The sequence below is a fragment of the Rhinoraja longicauda genome, chromosome 20 (genome assembly GCF_053455715.1).
Source record: "Rhinoraja longicauda isolate Sanriku21f chromosome 20, sRhiLon1.1, whole genome shotgun sequence".
Taxonomy (NCBI): Eukaryota; Metazoa; Chordata; class Chondrichthyes; order Rajiformes; family Arhynchobatidae; genus Rhinoraja; species Rhinoraja longicauda.
The window spans coordinates 15,987,430-16,005,918 of record NC_135972.1 but is presented as its reverse complement, the minus strand read 5'-3'; the positions used below and the strand labels follow the sequence as shown (position 1 = coordinate 16,005,918).

At 45.2% G+C, this 18,489-nt stretch overlaps 1 protein-coding gene across 3 annotated transcripts in view; it reads right to left on the bottom strand.

Annotated features, from left to right (window-relative positions):
• dgki (diacylglycerol kinase, iota) overlaps positions 1 to 18,489 on the bottom strand; it is a 134,511-nt gene that overhangs the window by 49,228 nt on the left and 66,794 nt on the right. For all 3 annotated transcript variants that reach the window (XM_078417001.1, XM_078417000.1, XM_078417002.1), the window contains exons 9-14: positions 15,618 to 15,692; positions 13,982 to 14,077; positions 12,952 to 13,034; positions 8,807 to 8,867; positions 6,105 to 6,218; positions 1,777 to 1,911 (exon numbers count right to left, since the gene is read on the bottom strand). In XM_078417001.1, the coding sequence (XP_078273127.1) occupies positions 1,777 to 1,911; positions 6,105 to 6,218; positions 8,807 to 8,867; positions 12,952 to 13,034; positions 13,982 to 14,077; positions 15,618 to 15,692 (564 nt within the window). The remainder of the gene's footprint in view (positions 1 to 1,776; positions 1,912 to 6,104; positions 6,219 to 8,806; positions 8,868 to 12,951; positions 13,035 to 13,981; positions 14,078 to 15,617; positions 15,693 to 18,489) is intronic.

Below are 18,489 nucleotides of genomic sequence, written 5' to 3'. Positions count from 1 at the left end.
CCTGGTGTGGGCGAGTGGTAGAATGAGTGCGACTTGATGAGAAAATAGGGAGAACCTAAAAAGGATCCATGTAGGATTAGTGTAGTTAAAGGTTGGCACGGACTCAATGGGTCGAAGGGCCCGTTTCTGTGCTATACCTCTCCGTCTATGGCAATAATGGATTAGCAAATGTTTGACATTTTGTTTCTGTTACAGGATCCTGCCACTTCTGACCTCTCGAAGGGTGAACAGTGACATCCCGTCAGTAAGTGGAATGATTCGAAGCTCTTGCCGACAAAGCTCTGTCAAAACAAAGCGTCAATAAAGTACATTCCTCTGCCTGAAACCGTGCTAAGTTACTACTACTATTAAATAACATGTGCATGTAGTTCAAGTGTTGCACAGCATAAAACACAGGGTCAAATGTAACAATGATTATACAGCAGTATGCTCCTATTTCAGGATCAAGTTCAGACAATTGCAGTTCTTTTATTCACAAAATGCTGGAGTAACTCAGCAGGTCAGGCAGCATCTCGGGAGAGAAGGAATGGGTGACGTTTCGGGTCGAGACCCTTCTTCAGACTGATCAGTCTGAAGAAGGGTCTCGACCCGAAACGTCACCCATTCCTTCTCTCCCGAGATGCTGCCTGACCTGCTGAGTTACTCCAGCATTTTGTGAATAAATCGATTTGTACCAGCATCTGGAGTTATTTTCTTATACTGCAGTTCTTTTAGCTTGGGGGATTGATTTAAAGGCAATTTAAACGTATCAGTAAATGTATCAAATGTATCAGTATAAATGTGTCCATAAAATTGATCTCTGCAGATTAGATGAAATCGGCCACTGTCACAGCAAAGTCTCACTGCCCCCACATTCATCCCTGAACGCCGAAATAATAAAATCCACAGCGCCACATTTTACATGTCAAACACATTATTTCCTTTTCAACTACTCAATTGTTTTATAGGTTGATCTCACCCAGCACTTGAATGGTGTTCCTAAGCTAAGGAAGCTCCCAAGATCTCCCTTGAACTCTTGTGCAGGGTGAACTCTCGTACAAACGATGGAGAGAGAGTGAAACTTGAACCAGAAAATCACTTTCCTCACTTCCATCTTGCCTCTCTGGGTCTGCTGTACGACCACGATTCTGTTGTTCCCTCAATTCCAAATTCTTCCCATTGTCCTCAATATGATGAAACCTGGATATAATGCAACTTTGACACCGAGCCAACCTTTCCCGCGAGCCCCTTAAATCTGACAATCCATCGACCTACACAAAGACTGCGGTGAGTTGGACCAATTTGCCTCATCTTAGAGCTCATATCAGGCCTTTTGACCCAACGTGTCCACACCAGTCTATTTACATTAATCCCATTTTATTTTACACTGATCCCATTTTATTTCCCTCACATTCCCATCAACTCCTCCCAGATTCTACCATTCACCCACACATTAGGGATAATTTACCGTGGCCAATTTATAGTGTCTAACTTGCATGACTTTGGTCTGAGGGAGGAAGCCAGAACACCAGAGATAAACCCATGGGGGGTCACAGGGAATATTTGTAAATTCCACGCAGACAAGATCCGAGGTCAGGATTGAACCGGGCCGCTGGTTCCACCAGCTCTTTGCGCCACACACCCTTCACGTGCATTCTTTGCCACATTTTTAGTTTGCTGCCCTGCTGAACAGCCTTTCAGGATAAAATACCTCAGCTGAAATATTGCCAGAGAGATTCCAGAAAAAAAGTTAAAAGCATTGAATAAATGCACAAGAAAGTTACCAGCTGCAGTTACCTTCTGAGTCCCTTCTTCCGAGTCGTCTTGTAGATGTGGGTTGTTCTGAAGCTGTAGGTTCCAGCGGTCTAACTGTACAATGTTCCCCTCCTCCACGTGGCAAAGGATTTTTGAGACTGGTTCGTCTGTGTATCCCTGCAGCAGAGAGGTTACAACTGAGCCAGGTCCCCACCAAGTGCTTTGGTCAATGGTAATTAACACTGGCATCTCCTGAGTAGATGCTGTAAGGCAGAATCTGTGAGAGGCCACAGCTAATCTCGAAGAACCTGCATCGTAGCTGACTCGCAAGCCAAACCCAATCACGTATACCCTTCCTGTTTTCCGTGATCTTAGATCTTGCTTGGGAAAACCTTCCAAAGAGCAGAAATGTTGGGAATGCCGGCTGTTATGCAGATAACAAACCTACTTAAACAGTCTGAAGAAGGGTCTCAACCCAAAACATAACCTATTCCTTTTCGCCAGAGATGCTGTCTGACCCACTGAGTTACTCAAGTTTTTTGTGTCTACTTCGGTCTAAACCAGCATTTGCAGTTCCTTCCTACACATTCCATCTACTTAAACAGACACTGCAGTGGTTGGTTTTGATAGGATTGCACTTTGAAATACGACACATATGGATGATTTCCACTTGAAGCACCTTGGACTCCTCAGGTCTCCCTGGCTCACTGACTATCTACCATGTATTTACATGGAGTCTAGAACCAGAGAATCACAGCACAGAAATAGGCCATTGAATCTGGGCCCCATTCACACTGATCCCATTTTATTCTCCCTACATTCACCCCGGATTCTATCACTCATCTACACTCCAGGGGCAAATTACAGTGGCCATTCAATCCACTAATCCACACATCTTTGGAATGTCTCCTGACTTAATTATCCCCAATTACCTCCCTCCTCCACAAGGTTCCAAAGTTTGTTCTGATCCCTGAAAGATAAAATGGACTGGAGAATATATAATCAATGACACAGAGAGCCTCTCATCCTGTGCGGACTGTGGCGAGGGCTTTCCAATTGGTTTGACTCCTTAACTCTTTTTCCATATTCTTGGAATTACAAAAAAGATATATATCAAGAGTTTCATAGAGTGACACAGCACAGAAACAGGCCCTCTGACCTACTGACCCTGTGTTGATCTTCAAACACATAATTACACTAATCCTACATTAATTCCACTTTATTCTCCCCACATTCTCCTCAGCTCCCCTCCCCCAGATACCTCTCTTCACCAACACTCCAGGTAAAACTTACAGTAGCCAATTAACCTACCAATTGGCATGTCTTTGGGATGTTGGTGGAAACCAGAGCACCCAGAGGAAACCCACGTGGTCACAGGGGCAACGCACAAGCTCCAGACAGACAGTACCCAAGACCAGGATTGTACCCAGGTCTCCAGCGTTGTGTGCTCTGCCACTCTCCCCTTCACTAGGAACCAGTGCAAAGATCACCAGAAGCCAAGGACAAAGAGCTTCTTAGGAGTAAAAAAACCCGATATGGGCAGAGCAGCCCAACTATCCCTTGTTAGTGTCTGCCCTCCATTTCCTGAACACTCAATCCCAATATTCCCTCTAACCTCTCTCCTATTAAACGGTCATAAAATGTGCAGCTCTGACATGGAACAATAGAAATGCAAGAAGGAAGGCAAACAGTCATCTTTTAAGTCTGTGGCATTGTTCCCCAAATGAGCCACTTATCGCAGTCAATCCTTTTCAAGTTATTTTAAGCCCCTATATCAGCTTATAGCTCTCTTTTAAAATAAAAAAATTATTGCATTGAACAATATATGGTTTAGATAAAGACTATCCAATAGTATAGTAATAATTACTGCAGAAGAGGCTTGTAAAATAATCATGGAGAGAACTATACGGAAAATGGGGGGGAAAAGAAAATCTATCTTGGACTGATGCTTCGGACTACGACGTTGTGGTGATTGTGGAAACATAGTTGTGGGAAGGACAACACTGGTAGCTCGATGTTCCAGTGTTTTGATGTTTCAGACATGTTCGAGGGGGAGGGAAAAGAGGTGGAGGAGTCGCACTACTGGCCACGGAGACTGTCAAGGAGGCACTCAAAGGACTTCATCATCACATTTTTTTTGTGATATCATCACATTTTACATCCAATTACATTTAAGACATGAGGGCATTAATGTCAAAGTGCCTGAACTGTTCTGGGTACCGTGACAGCGCTGGAAAACACACAATTTGACCGTGGTGATCTGCACAGTTAAACCCTAGTCCGAGCTTGATCAGATGTCCAGACGCTGGTACTTCTCACAAGTCATTGTATGAAGATGGGATTGGTGTGGATCAAAGGTCCAATACGATGAAGTAGACGTCAAGCACAGGAACACTCTGGTCTGCATGGCTCAGTTTACTAACTGTATTGTTTGGGACTCTAACGCACACTTTCTCACACATTTCCAATACTTAAGATAAGTATCTTAACTACTCATACAATTTCTGTCAAGCTCCAATAATCCAGCATTCGATTGTTTGGAAATGCTGATGGTCTGGCATCTGGCTCACTCGTTAGTCTGGAATATACACTGGGCATCTAGATTGCAAGCAGGGTGTGCGGACAGGGCTGGGGTACAGGGAATAATAACTGGAGTTGGGGTTGGGGTCCAGAATGCCAAGGGTCAGATGGGTTTTGTGGCTAGGCCAAGGGCTTGTATATTTTCTGCTCCTTTCAAACAATGGAAAAAATATTTATTTTACTTTGTGTGTAGCAAAAACTGAAATAACAGGGCAGAACAAAAGGCTGGAGTAACTCAGCGGGTCAGATAGCATCTCTGGAGAAAAGGAATAGGCGACGCTTGGGGTCGAGACCCTTCTTATTGTCAGGGGTAACATCCACTCGCCCAGAAAATCTGTTGGCCAACATCACCAAAGTCTCAAAGTGCTGGATTATTGGGGTTTTAATGTACTTCAAAACTAGACCTCATACCTCCTGAGTTTTTCCATTACCTCCCGTTGGAAGCAAGCTTCATGGTTGGATGATCCATGGAGATGATTTTCTGTTTTGTTGGAAATGTGTATCACAGCATGATAGAACACACGAGAGCGTTCATTTATAGTTGCTTGCATTAGGCCTTTGCAAGTGCTACCTAATTGGTCTCGTCCCACCACACCTGCCCTTTAACTCTGCACATTAAAAAAATATTTTTCTTTTCTTCCCATTTCCCATTGCTATGTAATGATTGCGTCTGCTTCCTCCATCTCTTCTGCCAAGTACAGTCCCAATTTTGACAACTGGTGACAAATGCCCCATTCTTTTCGAAATAATATCTGGAACATGCCAGTAACACTCAATGGGTCAGGCAGCATCTGTGGAGAGAGAAACTGAGTTAATGTTTTAGGTCTGGGACCACTTGTCAAAACTGGGAAAGAGAGTGTTTTCAGTAGCGGAGAAGGTTAGAGAGATATGGATAGGGCAAAGGGAATATCTCTGATAGCTTGAGACCAAATGTTAGAAGATAGAATCACGAATGAATTACATGTAGCCAACAGCAGGCCTGTGGGACAAAGCCAGTTGAACCCTCTGCACTAATTGAGAGAGAAAATCTGAGGCAAATCACAGATTGGCAGAAATGGCAAATTATATCTAAAATTGAAGAATTGAATGTTGGGAACAGAAAGCTGTAACACACCCTGGCAAAGTGGGACTGTCGCTCAGGCAAGCATTGAGCTTTAACACTGTAACACATGGCAAATGAAATTCCTCGTATGTTGCAAAACATACTTGGCTAATAAAGTTTTATTGTGATTTTTATTGTGGTTGTAACAGTGCAGGAGGCCACAGACTGATAGGTCAGGTGTGGACGGAGAAGTAAAGTGGCAGGCACCAGGAAGCTCCGGTTCAGTCTTGTGGACTGACTGCAGGAGGTCACTCAATCTGTGTTTAGTACCTCCACTGTAGAGGAGGCCACATTGTGAAAACCAAACACAGTACACTAGATTGGAGGAAATGCAAGAGAATCGCTGTTTCACCAGGGAAGACTGGATGGTGGGATGGGAAGCGGTGAAAGGACAGATGTTGCAAGGAAAAGCACCAAAACATGGGGAGTGCCTGGTGGTTTCTGAAGATATTCATCCCTCCCCCACCTTCTCTGTTACTGAAGACTACTTGTTTTCTCTCTTACTCAGTTGTGATCAAGAGTCTCGGACCTGAAACGCCAACTCTTTCTTCCTCTCCACAGGTGCTGCCTGACCTGCTGAGCATTTCCGGTGTGTGCAATTTATTTTCGGTGTTCATCCTTCCATTTGCACCCGTGGGGGGGGGGGGGGGGGGGTGGAGAGGGAGGGGCGAGAGAGCGAGGTACCTACCCCTCCCCAGTTGAGAGTACGGGCCAGGTCATTTCCTGTCCCCAGTGGGAGGACTGCAACAGGAGGCTGGGGTCTGAGCTGCAGTTCATCCAACAAGGAAAGAATCCAGCCAACCTGGACAGAGAGAGACAGACGGACAGAGAGACAGAGAGAGAGAGAGAAGAGAGAGTGTGAGAGCGTGCAAGAGAGAGACAGACAGAAAGAGAACATCATTAAACATCTTGATGATACATTCAGCCTCAAAGTTTGCCCTTTTTAAATCAAAACGTAAAACATGCCAGTGTTTCCAGAGTGGTGGTGGGGGGTAGATCTTTGTTATAACTTCTAATTTAACATTGTGCGCATATTTGACACTTTATTCCCCTGGCATCAGGAATAACAATCAGCACTGGAGGGAATTACATGTTTAAAAGTTATTTTATGCTGCACAGTAGTCACTCCTGAAATAGGACCGGATTATAACATTGGATCTGATTTGCATTGATTTGGCATTTTTGAATTGATCTGATCATTCACGATCATTAGTGGCTCATTGCTCACCATTTGCATACCCCATGCTGTGCTAATGGATGGCAGGGGCCCCAACTCTTAAAGGTCATTCTCCAGTCTTACCCGTACCAACCCGCCTCTTCCTGCATGGTGTTGGGTTCAGTGGAAGAGCTGTGGTGAAACCATGCTAGTTAGCACAGCAGTAATGCAGATTCTCAAGTCAAAATCCCACCACATCAGCTGTGCAACTTAAATTCAGTCAATAATAGTGGGAGAGTCCAGGACCAGGGGGCACAGCCTCAGAATAAAAGGGCGTACCTTTGGAAAGGAGATGAGGATGGATTTCTTTAGTCTCTTTAGTCAAAGGGTGGAGAATCTGTGGAATTAGTTGCCACAGACGACTGTAAAGGCCAAGTCATTGGGTATTTTTAAAGCGCAGATTAACAGGTTCTTGATTAGTACGGGTGTCAAAGGCAGGAGAATGGGATTGAGAGGAAAAAATAGATGGCGGAGTAAACTAGGGCTGAATGGCCTAATTCTGCTCCTATTATTTATGAATTTACAAACTACAATCAGGGATCAGAGTGGTCATTAATAATGATGTCCCACAAATTATCTTAAAAAACAATCCAATTCATAAAATGACTTTCGGGGAGAGAGTCTGTCAGCTTTACCTCATCTGGCCTACATATGACTCCAGATTCACCAAGGGGGTTATGCGCTTGGCTCTGATGTACCCTCTGAAACGGCCACGTAAGTGACTGGGGAACAAACACTGGCCTTGTTGGCAATGTCTGGAGCCCCAAAAAATCAACACAAAGAGCAAGGACTGGATCTGACCAGAAAATAAAGCCAGTGAACAAAGGAGAGTGGAAATAGAGTTGACCTGAAATGTTAACTCTACTTCACTCTCCGCAGATGCTGACTGACCTGCTGAGTGTTTCCAGAATCGTCAGTCCTAATTATGGAGTGCTGCCCGGGTGGGAGCATGGTGGGAGGAACAAAATGGAGGAAACCGGGCAGGCAGAAAGCAAATAATTCACAAGAAACGTGAGGATCGGCCCCCTTTGATGCTCTACACACTTTGGCTTTTGCATCATCACAGTCTAGAATAACTGGTCATTTATTGTATTTTTTTGCCATTGTTGTGTTTAATGTGGCTGGGCAGCTGCAGCAAATAGGAATGCCATCGTTGTGTTTAATGTGGCTGGGCAGCTGCAGCAAATAGGAATGCCATCGTTGTGTTTAATGTGGCTGGGCAGCTGCAGCAAATAGGAATGCCATCGTTGTGTTTAATGTGGCTGGGCAGCTGCAGCAAATAGGAATGCCATCGTTCCAGTTCGTATCTGGTGCACATAACAAGTCAACACTCTTGAATATTCAATCTTCAATTTTGAGTGGCGGCACGGTGGCACAGCGGTAGAGTTGCTGCCTTACAGTGCTTGCAGCGCCGGAGACCCGGGTTCCATCCCGAATCTACAGGTGCTGTCTGTACGGAGTTTGTAAATTCTCCCCATGACCGCGTGGGTTTCCTCCGAGATCATCCGTTTCTTCCCACATTCAAAGACGTACGGGTTTGTAGGTTAATTGGCTAGGTACAAGAGTAAATTGTTCATGGTATGGGTGGTATAGTGTAAGTGTGCGGGGATCGCTGATCGGCGCGGACTCAGTGGGCTGAAGGGCCTGCTTCCACGCTGTATCTCTAAACTAAACTAAAATCAAAGTTCACAGCGGGAGGTTTAAAAGTGGTACGTTTACTCCACTCGCCCCTTCGGTCCTCAACTCGCACAATCCTCCCCTGTCGGGGAGATGCCCCCCAGCTGCCCTCTCATCAGTTCTCCACCCGTCGTACGGCTGGGACCAGGAGGCCTGGTGTAGCTGCGTTACTGAGGGAGGGGAGAGCACTTCTCCCCCAAGATCCATCCCCTGTGAAGAGCAGCAACAAATGCCCAAGGATAACAGAGAGCACCCATCGAGCAGGAGCATTATTTCCCCACGTCCGGTCATGAGCTGAGGGATGGTTGGCTTGTTGCTGGAGGGGAGGTGTGAAGGGGAGCCTGTGGAAGCACAGTATCATTACCTGCTCCCAATCATGGTCCCGTTCTCCTTAGGCCATCAATGATCTCCCTCATACTGCAATGAGTGGGGAAAAAACGGGATAAAGACCTAATTCGATCAATTGAGCGAGGGCTTCATTTTCTCATCATACATACCGTTCCATCACCACCACAGGCCAGAATCCGCAGGTTCGCCACCTTCCTGTAGAGTTCCAAACTGTTTAGGAAACAGGAAACATTTACCAAAGATGCTGAGATGCTGCCTGACCCGCTGAGTTACTCCAGCATTTTGTTAATAAAATAGGAGCATGATTAGGCCACTTGGCTCTTAAAGCCTGACCTGCCATTAAATGTGAGCACGACTTCTGTGCTAGTTCTCCACAGTCCGCAACACTCTGACCTTTAAATATGTTTCTACTTCCTATTTAAATGCCCCCCCCCCCCCCACCCCACCCCACCCTCCAATGAACTAGCCTCCACAACCATCTGGGTAGTGAATTCCAGAGATGTTGCGAGAAGTTGTTTTAATCGACTGATCCCGAAATCCCCTCCTAAATCATAGAGAGCAATAGTTCCCAGGATGGGAACGTGAGGTTCCAGGGCCTATGGTTGGTCACCACTCATGGTCAATTCCTCCTCCAACTGGGCCCAAACTGTAGGCATGTGCATTTATTGATCTGAAACTCTCACCTCGGATGCTGTCTGACCTATTAAGTATTTCAAGCACTCACTGTGGATAAAGTGGAGATATTGGAGTTAGCACGGGCAGTCTGCTCATCGAGGGTAATATCCATCTCCATCATGCACACTTTCTATCTCTCCCCACACTAATATCTGAGCATGCGTGCATTTAGGTGCATTAAGGGCCTGTCCCAATTAGACGATTTAAAGGCGACTGCCGGCGATTAGGCTGTCGCCGAACGTTCGCTGGGGTGTCGCGCGTGGGCATGATCATGAGGAGTCTTCAATGAATCGTAGCGGATCTCAGCGCGTTGCGGAAATTTTTTCCAATTAAAAATTTCTCGGCGACAGCTGGCTTGTCGCCAGGTCAAGTCAAGTCAAGTCAATTTTATTTGTATAGCACATTTAAAAACAACCCACGTTGACCAAAGTGCTGCACATCAGTATCGTTGCTTATTGCGGGCGCTGTCGCATGCTGTCTCCAGGTTTGCTAGGTTGTCGCAGATGCATTTAGAAGCACGTAATATTAAATTAAGAAAAGGCATTTGAAGATACCAGAAGATTGTTTTGTTTAACCAATTTATTTACCGTCAGGCCATTTGACAGGTAGATTGGAGGCGACAGTTTGACGGTCAGGTAAGCGTGGGAATTTCTCGATGTTTCCGAAGACGGTGTAATCTCTTAGCCAGGTGCTAGTTTCACCAAAAAAAGCAACTTGCATCGACCTGACTCGGCATTGTCGTGGTCATTGTCATCGGGTAAAAGATAATTTTGGCGATCTGCTACGACTTTGACAGTCGCCGGCAGTCGCCTTAAAAATTGCCAAACTGGGACAGGCCCTTTAATCAATTGAGTTACTCCTTCCTACATTGCCTGAGTGTGTGGCACGGTGGTGCAGCAGTAGAATTGCTGCCTTACAGCTCTTGCAGCGCTGGAGAGCCAGGTTCGATCCCGGATGCTGTTTGTACGGAGTTTGTACTTCCTTCCCCTGACCTGCGTGGGTTTTCTCCGAGATCTTCGAATTTCTCCCACACTCCAAAGACGTACAGGTAAGTAGGTAAATTGGCTTAGTGAATGTAAAAATTGTCCCTAGTGTGTGTGTGTGTGTGTGTAGGATAGTGTTAATATGCGGGAATCGCTGGTCAGTATGGAACCGGTGGGCTGAAGGGCCTGTTTCTGCGCTGTATCTCAAAACTAAAGTAAAGGCTGCATTGTTAAATTAACATTAACAAGCTGTTTCAGGATTCAGTCATCAGGCTAGCTGTCATGATTTTAGGTATAAATGCGTTCCCTAGAGAGAGTCAGAGAGACGTTTATATTCCAAAATTAACATCTTTGGACATACCTGCATAATCTGAGGCATATCTATAGTTTCACCAATTGAAATATGCCTAATACCTGTTGGAATGAAAGAATGGGCGGCATGGTGGTGCAGTGGTAGAGTTGCTGCCTTACAGTGCCAGAGACCTGGGTTTGATCCTGACTATGGGTGATATCTGTATGGAGTTTGTACATTCTCCCTGTGACCTGCATGGGTTTTCTCCGGGTGCTCCGGTTTTTTCGCACATTCCGAGGACATCCAGGTTTTTTTAGGCTGATTGGCTCAGAAAAATTGCAAATTGTCCCCAGTGTGTGTGGGATCGTGTTAGTGTGCGGGGATTGCTGGTCGGCGTGGGCTCGGTGGGCCGTTTCCGTTTGTATCGCTAAACTAACATAAACTAAACTCAGAAAGTCAATCAGCTGTTTCCTTCCCGGGAGAACAGGTTGAACTGATATGTGGTGTATATTTTAATCTGTATGCTCAGTGACTGCCAGGTTAAATAGTGGAACCTCCAATCATATTGAAATAATGGAGACATTCAGCAGGTCAGGCAGCATCTGTGGGGAAAGCAACATTCCTCATCAGCTACAAATGAGTTGACCTTTCAGGTGGATGACTAATATGGTTGCCGACCTTAAATGTTCACACCACTTCTACCTCCACAGATGCTGCCTGATCTACTGATTATTTCCAGCATTTGTTGTTTTTACTTCGGATTTCCAGCATCTGCCGTTTAAAAAAAACTTTCAGTCGTACTGACACAGAAGTAAAGACTCTCTCTCACACACATATCATGGCAACTTCTGTGCGCACACTCAATGTTAGGATAGGATTGCATTTTTATGCTTTGATAACAATTTGAGGGGTGTAGGGAGCTTCACTCGATTCTCGTACACGGTTTACCCAGAAGTTTCCCAAAGTGGCAGTTTCCCAAAAACTCACAGCTTTTGAAGGCTGGTGAGTCTGTGGAATTCTTTGCCACAGAAGGCTGTGGGGGCCAAGTCAATGGATATTTTTAAAGCAGAGATAGATTTAGATAGAGATAGATTAGATTGAGATAGGGATAGATTCTTGATTAGTACAGGTGTCAGGGGTTTTGGGGAGAAGGCAGGAGAATGGAGTTAGCAGGGAGAGATAGATCAGCCATGATTGAATGGCGGAGTAGATTTGATGGACCGAATGGCCTAATTTTCCTAATACTTATGACCTTTGGATTTTCCAATCCTGTAACTAAACCATTAGGCCACTCACTGTACACATTGTGTGGGTAAACTCTGCTTTGACTTGTGTGATTGTGTTGACTATAACATCAATATACCTTTTACAAAGCCAACTCTTTATTGTCCTGTAAATTCTGTTTCAACAGGTAGTGTGGGCAATCTCACACAAAGTGTATTCTCTGTAATCAGCTTGTCATCTCCGGGGTTAACAATTATTTAATTACAGTCAACTTTGCAATTGTTTAATTGGGCTAATTAGCACTGTGCAGGTCTTATCTGGGGTTTCTCAAATGTTTTACTAATAAAATAGAATTCCAATAATCCGACATCCAACTATTCTAAACGTCTAATTTGTAGGATGCTGGTTTAAACCCAAGATAGAAACAAAAAAAGCTGGAGTAACTCAGCGGGACAGGCAGCAACTCTGGAGAGAAGGAATGGGTCTGAAGAAGGGTCTCGACCCGAAACGTCACCCATTCCTTCTCTCAAGAGATGCTGCCTGTCCCGCTGAGTTACTCCAGCTTTTTGTGTCTATCTTCTATTCTAAAAGTCAGATGTTTCTGGCTTTTGAGATAATGTTTGCCATGTTCCCTTTCAACCCACTGGAGCCTGAGTTCCTGCACAACCAGTAAACTCATTGGACTCACAGTAAACTCCTGTGGCCCCTTTAAATTCACTGGGGCCTAGTTCCACACTACCTTTGAACTCACTAGGTCCTTGTTTCCTGAATCCCATTTAACTCGTTGGGTTTATTTGGGAATTTATTGCAAAGGAGTGCACATTTTTTCGTTAAAAACTTACTTTTAAGTGTGTTAGGATATTAGTACAACACATCTAATTATCTGGAATATCTGCCTGTTCGGCACCAAAGTGTGCAGATTATCAGAGTCTCAGGTTCATCAGGGATGCAAGACATTCATAGGTTTACGAGGAGAGTGGAACTTCAGGGAAGGTCTAGTGCAAACACAATGGCTACGACACTGGTATGTTTGTGTACATGGTTTACTTAGGTGTGGTTACAGTACAAACAACCACATAGAGGGAAGGCAGGTTTCCTGCCAGGCTGGTTAAAGACTTACGCTTCTTTTGGTCCTCCCCGTGAGAGGTCGAAGACTTGCCGTGGATTTAGACACCACATGAACATCTGGAGGACCTTGTTTCCCTATTGCAGAAAAACACAAAGTAAACACACGGGCAAAGAGAAGGCGAAGGAATGGAAACGGTGACCAGGCTGGGCTCAAGGCCATGAACTGACTCAGGAGGGCCTGCAGATGGGGAAGGTATACTGAGCACCCTGCTGTTGTGTAGAACCCACTGGTTGCACATCCTATGGTTCGGTCCAGGGGCATAATACCCGCAGATACATTCCAGGGAACGGTAGAATTGACCCCGTGGCAAGTGTCACTGGAGGAAGGTGAGGTGGGGACAACATCATTACACCTTTTTCTGCCCACTGTGTAAAGTAAACCATTACATCCTTAAAAGGGAGCTGACCATCTCAGTCCTAACACTCGTTAATGGTCCTGAATATTCCACAATCGAACACGGGTCCATGAGTTGAACTGTTTTAGGTTCCTAAGTTTGGTATGGTAGGAATGCAGGGAAAGAAAATACAGATGGAACCCAATTCAGAGAGTGGGGGAGGAAGCCTTTGACCCTTCGGGGTTTGTAAAAGCCCTGGAGGGATGGTTTCTACACCTACCACTTCCACAGCTATCCCTTTCTTTGACCTCACTGGCACGTCATCTATCAGTAATGGTAGATAGTTCAAGAGGCCTTTGGATAGGTACTTGGATATGGATCATGAGAAGAGTTTGTCTTGGCACAGACATTGTGGTCTGAAGGGCCTGTTCCGGTGCTGCCCTGTTCTATGTTCTATGTTCTAGATGTAAAGTTCCAGGTGTAAGCACCACATACTCATGTTTAAATGATTTGAGGGAGATTGGATGTGTGGAAATATTGGGCTTACTGTCCAGCAAGCAGTAAGTACACACCAGCCTCGAGTGCACATGCAAAAGGCAGTGCACAGTCTGGATGTTGGGCTCTAAGTGTTCAGTGGTGCATGTAAGGCTCCCTCAGCCCTGGCTTCCACCTTCCTCCCCCACTAACCTGGTTTCCACCACTCTTTGGATTTACAAACACCAGAAGTGGTTTCATCAAGGGTGAAGGAATGGGTTTGATTATAAATGGCTTCCACTTGCTTTCCTGTAAAACAAAGGTCGGAGCATCAATAAGGCCGGCCCCGGTCTGGCTGGTCATTCAGCTTCAGACTCGCCCACGTGACGATGCGCATAATCGACCGGCTACGTGCGCAGGGAGGCAAACATGCCGTGCACACTGTCAACAGCTAAAGTGAAACCGCAGTAGATTTCACCAGAATCATTCTCCATACCTAAATACGGAGAGACCCAGACCACCAAATTATCTCCTCACCCCCCCTCCCCCCCACTTCATCTCTCACCATCCCACCATCTCTGATAGATTTCCCTTCATTTTGCAGTGTACAGGTTTACAAGGTCTGGAGTATTTCTGGTACGTTTTGATTTAATAACTCAACTAGGAGCCTTGACAGTGCGTTGGCAGATTACTTCGCCAAAGGTAGGCGGTTATCACAGCCAAGCCCAGTTCTGTTCTTATCTAACATGCACTCCACGGATCCTCAAATGTTTGGTATGCAGGTTCCATCAAAGGTGTTACACAGCAGTAGTTCCTTTGCCTAACAAACATCAACTGAGCCAACTAGCCTGGGAGGGCAGATGGGAGAGGGGCAGGTGGGTGGTGGGCATAGAGGGCTTTAAATGCCTTATCTTCCTGACCTTCAGATGATACTGGTGCTGTGGCCCTGAGATCTGGGGGAGATCCCACCCGATGTGACAGGGGCTGAGATGTGGACACCTGGACTCCAAATCCAAATCACAACTCTGCACCTTCTGAGTGTTCAATATGGAAAGAAGGAGCCTTAAACTGGCAGCTCCCCCTCAGGAATCTGATCTGGTTGTGAGTGGAGAGAGTTACCTATCAACATGTATGTAACACACGCAATAGACAATGGTTCATGCCTTCAGGATCTGCCCTCTCAAAGTGTAACTATACAAAGAAAGGTGTAGGGGAGTGTGGCGAGAATGTCTTTCATGCTTGTCCATTTTTGTTCTTGCAACTCTGGCAGAAACCCATTCGCAACTCTAGTCGGGTTTATCTAAGGACCTGTTGGTTTGAATTGAGTAATTTTTCAGTGTTTGGGATTTTCAGCTGGTGATACGAATGTTAACTGACCGTAGTAACAAGATGTTTTATACCTGAAATTGAACGTATTTAAAGCATCTATGAAACCTATGAAACCATCTAAATGTTTTCCAGTTGGAATGTCACCTTTAATCCGTGCATTTAATTGGATCGGGCACGCCTCTCCTGAGGAACCACAGGAATTCCTGGGTAAATAACTTATCTCTTTACCAGATCAATTAAATTCTCCTGTACAGTTGGGGCTGGTAAATTACAGGTTAATGGTCACTTCCTCTCTTACTAGAGTCAGTAACCCTGTTTAGCAACCATACTGGACCAGTATGTCTTGGACCCGTGACGTTATCTGTTTCTGATGATAAACCAACGGTCCCACATACGTGGCTGTGGCCACAACGACCACAAAGCACAGCTAAAGGGAAATTAAAATGGTCGTAACACTGATCCTCCCTCATGGCGTCCATCTCTGCAATGAAACAGAAACCAGTTCCTTCGCCTGACTCACGTCTGCTCCTTTCCTGCTGGTTTTTCTCTTCAATGATGTCCTCTTTTTCCTTCTACTTGAAGACTTGAAGGAGTTCTGTGCAGAGGCAACGGTGAGAAAGTCAGAAACAGGATGTCACTACCGAGGCTTATTGCTGCCACTGCTGCCAATACTCTCTGAATAACGCAGAGCGTGAAAGCTAGTTTCCTGCCATCACCCGAGTACTTTTATGTCCCCCATATATTCCTGGTACTTTATTCATCCTGTCAGCAATGTAGTGACAATGATAAACTGCATCTCTTCATACTATTATTCTAACACCATTAAATTCTTTTGAAAAAGACAATCTACCTTCTCCAGTTTAATGCTGTAGATTTTCATCTGGAACAGCAAAGTTTCTGTCAGCAATCATTCTACATTTATGTTCTTCGTACTTGGTACAGGGCTCGTCATAGCCTTCGGTGCTGTTCATCATTAGTTGCCAGCATATATTCCATCTGTCAGTAGCCTGTCTGGCCTATTTTTGTTTACTGCATTATGAAATGCAAGTCCCACTGTCCAGTCTAGAAATAATTACCTGCCACAAATTGCCCTTGAGAAGATAGCAGGGTAAACCATCTAATCTAACCGCTGCAGCCCTTCTGGTGAAAGCAACTACCCAGTGCTGCAGTGAGAAAGTTAAAGGGTTTAGACCCAGTGATCATGAAGGACCAGTGTAACATTTCCCAAATAATAATATATTCCTGTATTCGTCCCACACCGGGGAAATTTATAGTGTTACGGCAGCAAAGTGGATAGCAAGAGATCATTCATTATAAATAGAAGTAAAGACAAGGATAAATTGTATTCCTTAGCTGTTACTGTTGACTGGTCTGCTGGGAGCAGTGCTGGTTGTGCAGTCTCACAGCAGCGGGAAGGAAGGACCTCCTATATCTCTCCTTCACGCACTTGGGCTGAAGGAGTCTGTCGCTGAAGGAGTCTGTCGCTGAAGGAGTCTGTCACTGAAGGAGCTACTCAGTGCAGTGACAGCGTCCTGCATGGGGTGGGAGTCGTTGTCCAGCAGCGATGTTAACTTTGCCATCATCCTCCTCTCTCCCACTGCCTGCACTGAGTCGAGGGGGCAACCCAGGACAGAGCTGTCCTTCCTGCCCTGCTTGTCAAGTCTCTTCCCTTCCGCCGCTGAGATGCTGGATGGTGTGAGACTTAGACGGGAACCTGCTGGTGGCAGTGTTGCCTTGTATGCTCTGCCTTTGTCTGTCTTGCCGATATAGATTGTGAGTTTGGGAGAAATCTGGGTGAATAACTACAGTGCATTTTGTAGATGGTGCACTCTGCAGTTCAGTTCAGTTTAGTTTAGTGTCATGTGTACTGAGGTACAGTGAAAAGCTTTTACAGCCACCATGCGCCAGTGCTGGAGGGAGCAAATGTTTTGGGAGCTGGGCAACTACAATGATGGTGTTGAGCTTCTGGAGAGTTGTTGTAGCTGACTCAGCCAGGCAAGTTCCATCACACTTCTGCTCTATGTCTTTGCAGCTGGTGCAAAGGAAGGGGATTGTAAGATAATGGATGGGATAAACAAGAGTGAGGGAATATTAAAGATTTAGCATCTTTAAATCTCCCAGGAATGTTTGAAATGCAAGAGAGGAAAGAATGGCACTGATAATCAATTTGTTGCTGGTATTGTGTTGGGAAAATGTTGGACCGCTATGATACGATACGATAGAACTTTAGTTATCCCAGGAGGGAAATTGGTCTGCCAACAGTCGTAAAAAGACAAAATACATGAAATTAAAGTGACGAGTGGAAAGGATTGTGGATGTGCAAAGATTGTTGATAGATGAGGTAGGCCAGGTTAAAAAGATGTTCAAGATGACCTTCATGAAAAGGAAGAGTCTGCAGACAGTACTTTCGTTACTGGTGCCAGAGAGATTGCAGGAGAGGTTTTCACGGATGTTCCAATATGAGGATAGGGAACCATACTCGCGGTATAGATCCTCAAGGCTGACTGTTTTTATTAAGAAGATCGGAGCTGCAATGAGCTTTAATTAATTGGAAATTTAAGAAAGACCGAAAATGGATGAATATTGTCTCATCACCCCATCTTGGTGACGCCTTATCAACCTACTTGGACCATAATAATATGAGGCATAATGTGGGACATAGATTTAAAGTAACAAGGAGACATTGAAAGGGGAATTGGCAAAAGAAAATTCAGAGAGACGATCCCATTGCCTGTAGCGAGGCTGAGCAAGAATGGTCATAGGCCGAAAGGTCTCCAGTGTTGTAAATTTCTGCTTCTGTGTATGAAAAAACCTGCAACCCATCCTGAAGAAAGTTCAGAATTAGTTAGTTTAGTTTATTCTCATGTGTGCCGAGGTACAGTGAAAGGCTTTTTGTTGCGTGCTATCCAGTCAGCGGAAAGACCATACAATTACAATCAACCCATCCACAATGTACAGATACAGGATAACGGGAATAACGTACAGAGCAAGATAACGTCCAGCCTAAGTCAGATTAAAGATAGTTTGAGCAATATTCTAAAGGGAAATCCTAGCCATCCGCTGCTTGTGATTGGATGGCAGAATTTGTGCGGTCGAGGGCAGAGGTCAGAGGTGAATTGGAGGTCAAAGGGCAGTGCACTGGAAATCCGCTCCGACGGCGCACTCATCATTGAACTCGGTGGAGCAATGATGTGATGCTCTGTATGCTAAAGAAACCTGCCAGAGGAATCAGACTCCTAGCTCTTGTAAGCACAAGTAAGGGCGTGCCTTACTTTCATATTTATTTGCATTTTCCTCATGACACTGAAGGGGGGCTTTCAGCCCATTGAGTCTATGCCAACTCTCAGGGCAATCCCATCAGTACAAAGGAGAACGGTGCAAACTCCACACAA